At 46.7% G+C, this 12,187-nt stretch overlaps 1 protein-coding gene across 1 annotated transcript in view; it reads right to left on the reverse strand.

The window, feature by feature from the left end:
- Positions 1 to 12,187, reverse strand: part of LOC122541325 (complement C4-like) — a 158,027-nt gene that overhangs the window by 40,986 nt on the left and 104,854 nt on the right. The window contains exons 29-31 of the mRNA XM_087979485.1: positions 10,142 to 10,344; positions 3,916 to 4,074; positions 935 to 994 (exon numbers count right to left, since the gene is read on the reverse strand). Coding sequence (XP_087835611.1) covers positions 935 to 994; positions 3,916 to 4,074; positions 10,142 to 10,344 — 422 coding nt within the window. The remainder of the gene's footprint in view (positions 1 to 934; positions 995 to 3,915; positions 4,075 to 10,141; positions 10,345 to 12,187) is intronic.

Consider the following 12,187-nt stretch of genomic DNA (forward strand, 5'->3'; position numbering starts at 1 on the left):
GAAGATGGATAAATCACCCAGACCAGATGGACTATACCCGAGGGCTCTGACAGAGATTGCTGAGGAGATTATTGAAGCATTGTCGGTGATCTTTCAGGAATCACTGGAGTCAGGGAGGGTGCCAGAGGGCTGGAAAATGGTGAAAGTAACATCCCTGTTTAAGAAGGGAGGGAGGCAGAAGATGGGAAATTATAGGCTGGTTAGCCTGACCACAGCCGTTGGTAAGATGTTAGAGCCCATTATTAAGGATGAGATTGCAGAGTGCTTGGAAGTGTGCGGTAAAGTAGGGCTGAGTCAGCACAGCTTTGAGTCAGCACAGCTTTGTCAAGGGGAGATTATGCCTGACAAATCTGTTAGAATTCTTTGAGGACGTAACAAACAAGTTAGACAAAGGAGAGTAATGGATGTGATCTATTTGGATTTCAGAATGAAAGGACAACCTTTGGAACTGAGATGAGGAGGACTTTCTTTAGCCAGGGGGTGGTGAATCTGTGGAACTCATTGCCGCAGAAGGTTGTGGCAGCCAAGTCACTGAGTGTCTTTAAGACGAAGATAGATAGGTTCTTGATATGTGAGGGGATCAAGGGTTACAGGGAGAAGGCAGGAGAATGGCATTCAGAAATGCATCAGCCATGACCAAAAGGCAGAACAGATTCAATGGGCCGAATGGCCTAATTCCACTTCTATACCTTATGGTCTTATGGAATAGATTGTAATGTAGTGAACGGGGAGCTGATTGCTTACTTATATCATGCCTTATGTTTTGTGCTATCCTGTATTATATTGGGCATGCAAAATCAAAATGCTCCTGGCCAAGCTGAAAACCCCATTGTTTGATCATGATATTTGGCAATAAATCAAATGATGGCCAGTGTGTCAGAACACCCTGAGACAAGACAGAGGTGCCATTGACAGACTAAACACATTTACTCACACTCAGCGTTCCAGTTCCTCTACCCTTAACTTCGATGGTGATGTTGTACCCAAGTGGGAACTAATGAGACAAAATACGTTACATCTTCTGTTAGATCATTTATCATTCAAAAGACATTGTCTTCGACTTGGTGTTATTATGAGCGCAATACACATGAAATAAACTATGCTACCATTCAGTATCTGCACTGTTTTAAACACTTGTTGAATGGCCTTTGCTAAAATTTAACCATAGCCAGACTCTTTTTCACACAGACAGTGGCTCATGTGTGGAACGAACTGCCAGAGAATTCGAATTAGAATTAACTTTATTGTCACAGATACTCAAATGAGTATGTGCTGCCTCTTACAGTGATACCTTCGGTAGAAAGGTACCCAGGTATAACTTCTTCAGTTACAAAATCTTAGAAAATAGAGAAATAAGATGCAGAAATAAAAGTTCAAAACAGCGGTCTTCCAACCCATACTAAACTGGCCCCTAGCTTCACTGTGGGTGCAGGTACAGTTGCAGCATTTAAGTGATGCGGAATGAATCATAGAATCCCTATAGTGTGGAAAAAGGTTCTATAGCCCAACAAGTCCACACCGACCCTCCAAAGAGTAACCCACCCAGACCCATTCCCCTCCCCTATTACTCTACATTTACCCCTAACTAGTGCACCTGACCTACAGATCCCTGAACACTATGGGCAATTTAGCACAGCCAATCCACCCTAACCTGCATAACTTTGGACTGTTGGAGGAAACCCACACAGACACGGGGAGAATGTGCAAACTCCACACAGACAGTCGCCCGGGGCTGAAATTGAACCCTGATGCCTAGCGCTGTGAGGTAACAGTGCTAACTGCTGAGCCACCACGTGTATAGGAAAGGTTTGGAGGAATATGAGGAATACAGGAAAGTGGGATTAGTTTGGTTTGGAAACATGGTCGACGTTGATTAGTTAAACCGATGGGTTTGTTTCCTTGCTGTTTGATCCTGTGACTCTATTTCATTCATTGCTTGAATCGATTTTTTTTTAACTGTGCATTAATTTCTCATATAGTACAATATTGACTACATTTCAAAAACGTCCTGGCTGTGGAGAGCCTATGGATGACTTGAGGATGTAAAGTATGTTATATGAATGCAGGCAAAAGTGAGGACTGCAGATGCTGGAGATTGGAGTCAAGAGTGTGGTGCTGGAAAAGCACAGCAAGTCAGACAGCATCTGAGGGACAGGAAAATCAACGTTTCGGGCTAAAGCCCTTCATCAGGCCCTTCCATATGAATACAGGCCAGAGGTGGTAGTTGAGTCACTGAGGTGTGTGGTCTGGAAGTATGGTGGGTATTCATGGAGTGGGGTGTTGTGGTTAGGGGTGTGTGGTCCCAGTGCCAGGGACCCGGTTTCAATTCCAGCCTCGGGCGACTGACTGGTGTGGAGTTTGCACGTTCTCCTGTGTCTGCCTCAGGTGCTCCGGCTTTCTCCCACAATCCAAAGATGTGCAGGTCAGGTGGATTGGCCGTGTGAAATGCAGGGTCACAGTGATAGGGTAGGGATGTTGGTCTGGGTGGGACATTCTTCAGAGGATCGGTGTGGACTCAATTGACTGAATGGCCTGCTTCCACACTGTAGGGATTCTGTGGTTGAGAGGGTGGCAGGGTTGGTTTCTGCTGTTAGTCTCTGAGCCGCACCAGAAATTAACAGCAAGACAATACTACAAGTACTCGAAGAGAGTGGTGCTGGGAAAGCACAGCAGGTCAGTGGAATGCCACAAGGATCAATGCAGATCCTTTTGTCATTTACATAAATGATTTGACATAAGAATAAGAGGTGTAGTTGGTAAGTTTGAAGATGACACCAAAATTGGAGGTGTAGTGAACAGCAAAGAAGGTTACCTCAAGATTACAATGGGATCTCGATTAGACGGGCCAATGGGCTGAGAAGTGACAGATGGAGTTTAATTCAGATAAATGCGAGGTGCTGCATTTTAGGAAAGCAAATCTTAGCAGGACTTATACACTTAATGGTAAGGTCCCAGGGAGTGTTGCTAAACAAAGAGACCTTGGAGTGCAGGTTCATAGCTCCTTGAAAGTGGAGTCACAGGTAGATAGGATAGTGAAGAAGGTGTTTGGTATGCTTTCCTTTATTGGTCAGAGTATTGAGTACAGGAGTTGGGAGGTCATGTTGCGGTTGTACAGGATATTGGTTAGGCCATTGTTGGAATATTGTGTGCAATTCTGGTCTCCTTCCCATTGGAAATATGTTGTGAAACTTGAAAGGGTTCAGAAAAGATTTACAAGGATGTTGCCAGGGTTGGAAGATCTGAGCTATAGGGAGAGGCTGAACAGGCTGGGGCTGTTTTCCCTGGAGTGTTGGAGGCTGAGGGGTGACCTTATAGAGGTTTACAAAATTATGAGGGGCATGGATAGGATAAATAGGCAAAGTCTTTTTCCTGGGGTGGGGAGTCCAGAACTAGAGGACATAGGTTTAGGGTGAGAGGGGAAAGATATAAAAGAGACCAAAGGAGCAACTTTTTCACACAGAGGGTGGTACATGTATGGTATGAGCTGCCAGAGGAAGTGGTGGAGGCTAGTACAATTGCAACATTTAAGAGGCATTTGGATGTGTATATGAATAGGAAGGGTTTGGAGGGATATGGGCTGGGTGCTGGCAGGTGGGTGTGGATTGGGTTGGGATATCTGGTCAGCATGGATGACTTGGACCGAAGGGTCTGTTTCCGTGCTGTACATCTCTATGACTCGACGAGGTCAGGCAGCATCTAAGGAGTAGGAGAGTCGACGTTTCGATTATAAGCCCTTCATCAGGAATGGAGCTCGCGCTCGAAACGTCAACTGTCCTGCTCTTCGGAGTGCTTCTCCAGCGACGCACTCATCAACTCCGATCTCCAGCATCTGCAGTCCTTACATTCTCCTAATACTACAAGTATTGTCCACAGGTCCAACTCTCTGAAGCTGAGGTCTTTTGATTGAATCTTCACCTTTAACTCGTCCTGTAGCAACGCGTTGTCCTGCTGTATGTTGAGAACTTGTTTCGTCATCTGAATTGGATGGCTGAATGTGAAATGCAGGTTCAACGGCTCTGGCTGAAAAGTAACGATACTGTACTCGGACAGAGCTTCCAGGGCGACCACTGTATCCTTCCGGGAGAGCAGAGACAAATGCATCAATTATTTGTAATCGACCTGTTCATTTAGATACAGTCTACACTTCATTTCGATGCAGTCCCTTGGCTTCACACCCTGACATGGACCCAGACTTGCTGTCTCAGAGATAGGGACATTGCCACTGCATCATGAGACCCTTAAAAAGAGAACATCTGACATCATCTGTCCAGCATTAAGCAATGGATAATTTATCCTGTTCCAGATATGAGTAGCATTCTCTAAACTCCGTGCAGGAAGCACTCATTAGACAGGGTCCACAGAATGCCTGTAATTACCCACGTGTTAGTGAATCCTTATTGGTATGAACAACCACGGGCTCAGTGGTTAGCACTGCTGCCTCATGGCACCAGGGACCCAGGTTCGATTCCAGCCTCAGGTGACTGTCTGTGTGGAGTTTGCACATTCTCCCCATGTCCAGGTGCTCTCGTTTCCTCCCACAGTCCAAAGGTGTGTCAGTTCGGGTGAAATGGCCATGCTAGGTTGCCCATAGTGTCTAGGGGTGCATTAGTCAAGGGTAAATATAGAGTAATAGGGGAATGGCTCTGGGTGGGATACTCTTCGGAGGATCAGTGTGGACTTGTTGGGCCAAAGGGCCTGTCCCCACACTGTAGGGATTCGATGGATTCCAGTTGAAAGCTAATTTGGTGTTTTTAAATTCATTCACAGGGTGTGGATGTTATGAGCCAGGGTGGCATTTATTTATTAACCAAGGGTGACCCAAAGGGCATTGAAACATTGCTGTGGGTCTGTAGTCACATGTAGGCCAGACCAGGTAACAACTGCAGTTTCCTTCCCTCAAGGATATGAGTGAACCAGATGGGGTTTTTCCTGACATCATAGTCATCATTCAAATTTCAATTCCAAATTTTTTATTGAATTCAAATTCCACCACCTACCAGGGTGGGGTTTGAATACTGGAGCCCCCTGGAACTTTACTTGGATGTCTTTCTCTCTCTCTGTCTGGATTGATAGTCAAAACAGAATACCATGGGACCATTCCTTCCCTGTAACCATGTTGTTTATTTTCCGAATTCTTAGGTTTTTCTCTGCCAGCACTGAAAAAGCTGCATTGAGGTTTTGGGCAAGTGTAAAGCTCTAGTGTATCAGATATCACTGTGACTTCAGTGTCCCCCGTGTTCTTCATTTGTGGTTGTAACTGCAATGATTAAGCCGAAAGTTCCAATTGGTGAGGCTGGTCAACATTAGTGCATCCTAGGGGGTACAGAGAAGGTACCAAAACCGACATGTGAATTGTAGAGGGGGACCCACACTAAATGGGCTGCAGTATTTACAAGAAGGTAGCTCACCACCACCTTTCGCAAGGCATCTTGAGAAGGGCAATAAATGGTAACCCAGTCAGCACACACAGAGGAGCATGGACAGGATAAATAGACAAAGTCTTTTCCCTGGGGTCGGGGAGTCCAGAACTAGAGGGCATAGGTTTAGGGTGAGAGGGGAAAGATATAAATGAAACCTAAGAGGCAACTTTTTTTTACACAAAGGGTAGTGTGTGTATGGAATAAACTGCCAGAAGGAGTGGTGGAGGCTGGTACAATTGTAACATTTAAAAGGCATTTGGATGGGTATATCAATAGGAAGGGTTTGGAGGGATATGGGCCAGGTGCTGGCAGGTGGAACTAGATTGTTAAAAATCACACAACACCAGGTTATAGTCCAACAGGTTTAATTGGAAGCACACTAGTTTTCGGAGCGACGCTCCTTCATCGATCGTAACACAGAACTTATAGCAAAAATTTGCAGTGTGATGTAACTGAAATTACACATTGAAGAATTGATTGTCTGTTAAGCCTTTCATCTGTTAGAATACAGTGATAGTTTCACTTTCATGTGTAAATCACAAAACCCTTTTTTTAAAGTTGCATTCTCGGGTTGGCTATTAACAATGGTGATAGCTAGACAATGTGTTGAAGGTGTTAGCCCCTTGTGTTCTCTGTCTATGACCTGATGTTTAGATTGATTCTAATCTAAAAAGTGAGATAACAGAGATTTACATAAATTCATGCAGTTTTTGAGCTCAGAGTTCTACATGAATGTATGCAGTTTTTGAGCAAAGTGCAATGTAACTCTGCAAGTACAAAGAAATTCACCACACAAAATAGATGTGTGCATGTGGGTCTTTGTCTGTCTGTGTGTGTGTCTGTCTGGGGTGGGGGTTGTGAGTGTGAGAAAGTGTGTGTGTGTATGTGTATGTGTGTAGTGAGTGCAGAGTGTCTTAACTCTGTGAGGGGGTGCATGTGTGGGAGTGTGCGCGTCTATAATGGTGTGTGTGGGTGTCTGTGTGTGCATATGTGTGTACCTGTGACCGTGTGTATGTGAGAGTGTGTGTGTGTGTAGGAATATCTGTGTGTGTGTGTGTGTAGTGCAATGGTGATCACCTGTAATGTGACATGAACCCAAGGTCCCGGTTGAGGCCCTCCCTATGGGTACCGAACTTAGCTATCAGCCTCTGCTCGGCCACTTTCCTATGCTGCCTGTCCCGAAGTCCACCTTGAAGGATGGTGACCCGAAGGTCCGAGGCTGAATGTCCTGGACCACTGAATTGTTCCCTAAGTGGGCGGCATGGTGGCACAGTGGTTAGCACTGCTGCCTCACAGCGCCTGAGACCCGGGTTCAGTTCCCGCCTCAGGCGACTGACTGTGTGGAGTTTGCACGTTCTCCCCGTGTCTGCGTGGGTTTCCTCCGGGTGCTCCGGTTTCCTCCCACAGTCCAAAGATGTGCAGGTTAGGTGAATTGGCCATGCTAAATTGTCCGTAGCCTTAGGTAAGGGGTGAATGCAGGGGTATGGGTGGGTTGCGCTTTGGCGGGTCGGTGTGGACCTGTTTCCACACTGTAATGTAATCTAAAAAAAAACTAAACTGGGAGGGAACCCTCCTGTCTGTTGATTGTTGTGCGGTGCCCATTCATCCGTTGTCGTAGCCTTTGCTCGGTTTCCCCAATGTACCATGCCTCCGGGCATCCTTGCCTGCAACGTATAAGGTAGACAACGTTGGCTGAGTCACATGAGTACCTGCCATGTACAAGGTGGGAGGTGTCCTCATGTGTAATGGTGGTATCTCTGTCCACACTCTGACACGTCTTGCAGCGTCCACCGTGACAGGGTTGTATGGAGTTGTCCTGAGAGCCGGGCAGCTTGCTACACACAATGATCTGTTTGAGGTTTGGCGGTTGGTTAAAGGCAAGTAGTGGAGGTGTGGGGAAGGTCTTGGTGAGGTGCTCATCCTCATTGATAATGTGTTGCAGGTCACGAAGAACATGGCATGATTTTTCAGCCCCTGGGAAGTACTGAACAACAAAGGGTACCCTGTCAGTTGCAGCCTGTGTCTGTCTCCTGAGGAGGTCATTACAGTTCCTTGCTGTGGCACGTCGGAACCGGCGGTCGATGTTCCGACGTGCCACAGCAAGGAACTGTAATGACCTCCTCAGGAGACAGACACGGGCTGTAACTGACAGGGTACCCTTTGTTGTTCAGTACTTCCCAGGGGCTGAAAAATCACGCCATGTTCTTCGTGACCTGCAACACATTATCAATGAGGATGAGCACCTCACCAAGACCTTTCCCACACCTCCACTACTTGCCTTTAACCAACCGCCAAACCTCAAACAGATCATTGTGCGTAGCAAGCTGCTCTCAGGACAACTCCATACAACCCTGTCACGGTGGACGCTGCAAGACGTGTCAGATTGTGGACATAGATACCACTATTACGTGTGGGAACACCTCCCAACTTGTACATGGCAGGTACTCATGTGACTCAGCCAACGTTGTCTATCTTATACGTTGCAGGCAAGGATGCCCGGAGGCATGGTACATTGGGGAAACTGAGCAAAGGCTACGGCAACGGATGAATGGGCACCGCACAACAATCAACAGACAGGAGGGTTCCCTCCCAGTTAGGGAACACTTCAGTGGTCCAGGACATTCAGCCTCGGACCTTCGGGTGACCATCCTCCAAGGTGGACTTCGGGACAGGCAGCAGAGGAAAGTGGCTGAGCAGAGGCTGATAGCTAAGTTTGGTACCCATAGGGAGGGCCTCAACCGGGACCTTGGGTTCATGTCACATTACAGGTGATCACCATTGCACTACACACACACACACAGATATTCCTACACACACACACACTCACATATACACGGACACAGGTACACACATATGCGCACACAGACACCCACACACACCCTTATAGACACACACACTCCCACACATGCACCCCCTCACAGACTTCAGACACTCTGCACTCACTACACACACACACACTCTCACACTCACAACCCCCTCCCCAGACAGACATACACACACAGACAGACAAAGACCCACATGTACACATATATTTTGTGTGGTGAATTTTTTTGTATTTACAGAGTTACATTGCACTTTGCTCAAAAACCACACACATTCATGTAGAACTCTGAGCTCAAAAACTGCATGAATTTATGTAAAACTCTGTTATCTCACTTTTTAGATTAGAATCAATCTAAACATCAGGTCATAGACAGAGAACACAGCGGGCTAACAGCTTCAACATATTGTCTAGCTATCATCATTGTTAACAGCTAACCTGAGAATGCAACTTTAAAAAAAGGGTTTTGTGATTTACACATGAAAGAAGTGAAACTATCACTGTATTCTAACAGATGAAAGACTTAACAGACAATCAATTCTTCAATGTATAATTTCAGTTACATCACACTGTAAATTTTTGCTATAAATTCTGTGTTACGATCGAGCCCTCCACAATCACCTGATGAAGGAGCGTCGCTCCAAAAGCTAGTGTGCTTCCAATTAAACCTGTTGGACTATAACCTGGTGTTGTGTGATTTTTAACTTTGTACACCCCAGTCCAACACTGGCATCTCCGAATCGGGACTAGATTGGGTTGAGATATCTAGTCGGCATGGATGAGTTGGACTGAAGGGTCTGTTTCTATGTTGTACATCTCTATGACTCTGTGACTCTATGACTCTATAACTCTAAGGGAGAATGAATGAAGACTTCCCCCACAATATTTGTTATTTGTTCCATTCAAGAATATTCAACATGTAATATGATGTAAAAGATCAAGTGCTGTCTAAATTACATGCTTAACACAACTATTGGAAAGTGTGAAATGGCAGGAGAATGCCTGATTTCAATGAAGTCAAGTTACAGATTGTGCTTCTGTGGAAAGTATTCTGGAGTAAAAGCAAACCATCTAATTCCAGTGCTCTTAACTTAAACGTAACATCAACCCCTGTTGCAATGGTATCTAAAACAAAAATCCACGATTTTGCCTGGTTTGCATGTCTCATCCCCAAATTACTTTCACCGCAAGTTGAGGTGAAACAAAATAAGTAAACCAATGGCCCAAAATCCCCATGACATACAGCTGATCGACAGTGATGAATTAAGAGAAAGGAAATGACAAGGAGAAACTGGCAACTTCATAAAAACCCTACAGGGTTGGAAGCAGGCCATTCAGTCCATATTGACCCGCTAAGGAATGTCCCACCCAGACCCTCCTCACCCTATAACCCTGCATTTCGCATGGCCAATCCAATTAACCTGCACATCCTTGGGCTGTGGGAGGAAACCAGAGCACCTGGGGGAAATCCACACAGACACAGGAATAATGTACAAATTTCACACAGACAGTCACCTGAGGGTGGAATCGAACCCGGGTCCCCATGAAGCAGCAGTGCTAACCACGGAGCCACCAATCTGCCCTAATTCCAAGGGAGCTGAGGGCCAACCTTTTCATGCAGAGAGTGGTGCGTGTATGTAACGAGCTGCCAGAGGAAGTGGTAGAGACGGGTACAGTTAGAAAATTCAATAGACATTTGGACAGGTATCTTGGAGAGGGCAGGGTAGAGGGATATGGGCTAAGTGTAGGCAAATGGGATTAGTTCAGATTACGAAATCTGGCCAGCACAGACGAGTTGGAGCGAAGGGCCTGTTTCCGTGCTGTGAGACTCTATCAGTTCCTCCTGCTCTGGCCTCAATGTGAAATAAATCACCACAATTAGTGACAATACTCAACATACCTGAGTTGAACGGTATCCTCCACCATAGCTCCGTTGCTCCGTTAGCCATTTGACGATGGGCTTGGCGTACTGGAGATCTTTCATAGCCAGCGTCTGAAGCAAGGCGTAAGCGGTGGTCTCCACGTTCCCAGCTGAAGCTTGCCCTCCTCCGGCTCCTCCACCGCGTGAGGTTCCATCATCATCCCAAAAGCGGACATCGTCCTCTATTTCCATGCGGAAAACGTGAGAGAGATCATGTGACTCAACGTTACCGCGCAAAAGCAGGTTGTCTCCCGCTGCTTTTGGACGACGAGAGTTAAACTTCGAAAGTAACTGGCCACGCGGCAAAGTTTCTGTCCTGGGTCTTTGCAATAGGTTCGCGGACTCATGGTTTTTGCTAAGTCTGGGTCACAATGCTACACAGAATCGACAGTTTCTCGTTAAACCTTTATGGGGACGGGAGCGACACAGGACAAGGGTAGCTTTGCCTACCCCATGCTCAACTGCCTTTGAATTGAGTGGATTGCTAGGCCTTTCCCATATGGGTAGCCACTTCCCAGATGGAGTCAAATGTAGGCCAGACCAGGTTAAAAATGGAAGATTTCCCTCACTGGAGGGACCTCCTGCAATCCGGCTGAACTGTGACTGACAACTTGAATTTATATAGCGCCGTGCTAAGGTATCACTTGGAAGTGAACTCGCTGGAGGGGAAGGGAAATGAAATCTCAGGAGGCTACATGGTACACCATTGATGGGTGGAGGTGGGGAGGAGGTGTGCGATGGGGATTGTGGTTGGGGCTGGTCATTTAGAGGCAGCAGTCGTCTGAGGGAGGGCTCTCTGCATTGCCTGTCCTGAACGAAATGGCTTGACTAATCCCAGTGCTCCGGGACTCCACTTTTCCAAGTTAAAGTTACACATGTCTCAGTAAGACCTTCTCCTCCAGTACAGCCCCGGCAGCAGCGGGTCCAGTCTGCCCCACGCTGTTGCTAAGGGTATTGCACTGCCAGCCCTCACGATAGGCTTGACCAGCTCCTGAGGGAGAGGAGAAGGGCGGCCAATCTGCAAGGTGATAGCAGCCTCAGCCATCGCCAATGACTGGACATGGTGCTGAGCACTTATCCTCAATCCAGCTCACCATCACACCCCACACTCTTCTTTCCCCCAGGTACCCACTTGGAAATGGGGCCTTGGTCAAGATCATCAACTCCTTAGGCACTCACCTTGTGCGATACCACAGCAAGTGTAGTATCCACTGGCCAAAACTCAATTCTATTGCCGGTGATGGAGTGTAAGGGGTGGCCTATTTTATCATGGTCATTTTACGCTTGCAGCCGGAAATCACTCTCTGTCTCATCAATGTTGAGCAATCATGGTCAAACATTATGTTTCATAATGCCAATGTGCTTCAATAAAGTCTTCTAAACATGCTTCTCTGTCTGCGTCCTCACTCAAGCTCACACTTATTGACACATTGGAGGTGAGTGGTCTGCACAGTGATACAAGAACATTCAACCACACTGGCGAGCGTGAGGACTGTAGATGCTGGAGAGTATAGTCTAGATTAGGGTGGTGCTGGAAAAGCACAGCAGGTCAGGCAGCATCCGAGGAGCAGGAAGATCGATGTTTCAGGCAGGAGCCCTTCATCAGGAGATCTTCTTGCCTGAATCGTCGATGTTCCTGCTCCTCGGATGTTGCCTGCCCTGCTGTGCTTTTCCAGCACCACTCTAATCTTGACGTTCAACCACACCCTGAGCTCTGAAGAGAATACACATTTCATGCTCTCCTCTGCTGACAATTAGCAGCAGTCAACTGTGTGGCCTCTTCCTGACAAGCTGTAAGCTTTTACCTCTGCTATGGTCTTTTTACCTCACAGTGAGCCAATGACAGGTAGAAATCTACAATGTAAGTGAAATACTGCACTATGCCACCAAATCAATGAGCTGAAAGTGTGGTGCTGGAAAAGCACAGCAGATCAGGCAGCATCCGAGGAGCAGGAGAATCCATGTTCGGGCATAAGCACTTCACCGCCAAATCAATGTGCCTCATAAATGAGCATCCATCCTTCA

Source organism: Chiloscyllium plagiosum, unplaced genomic scaffold (genome assembly GCF_037043375.1).
Source record: "Chiloscyllium plagiosum isolate Xiang-an unplaced genomic scaffold, Cpla_swu_hap1 HiC_scaffold_35, whole genome shotgun sequence".
NCBI lineage: Eukaryota > Metazoa > Chordata > Chondrichthyes > Orectolobiformes > Hemiscylliidae > Chiloscyllium > Chiloscyllium plagiosum.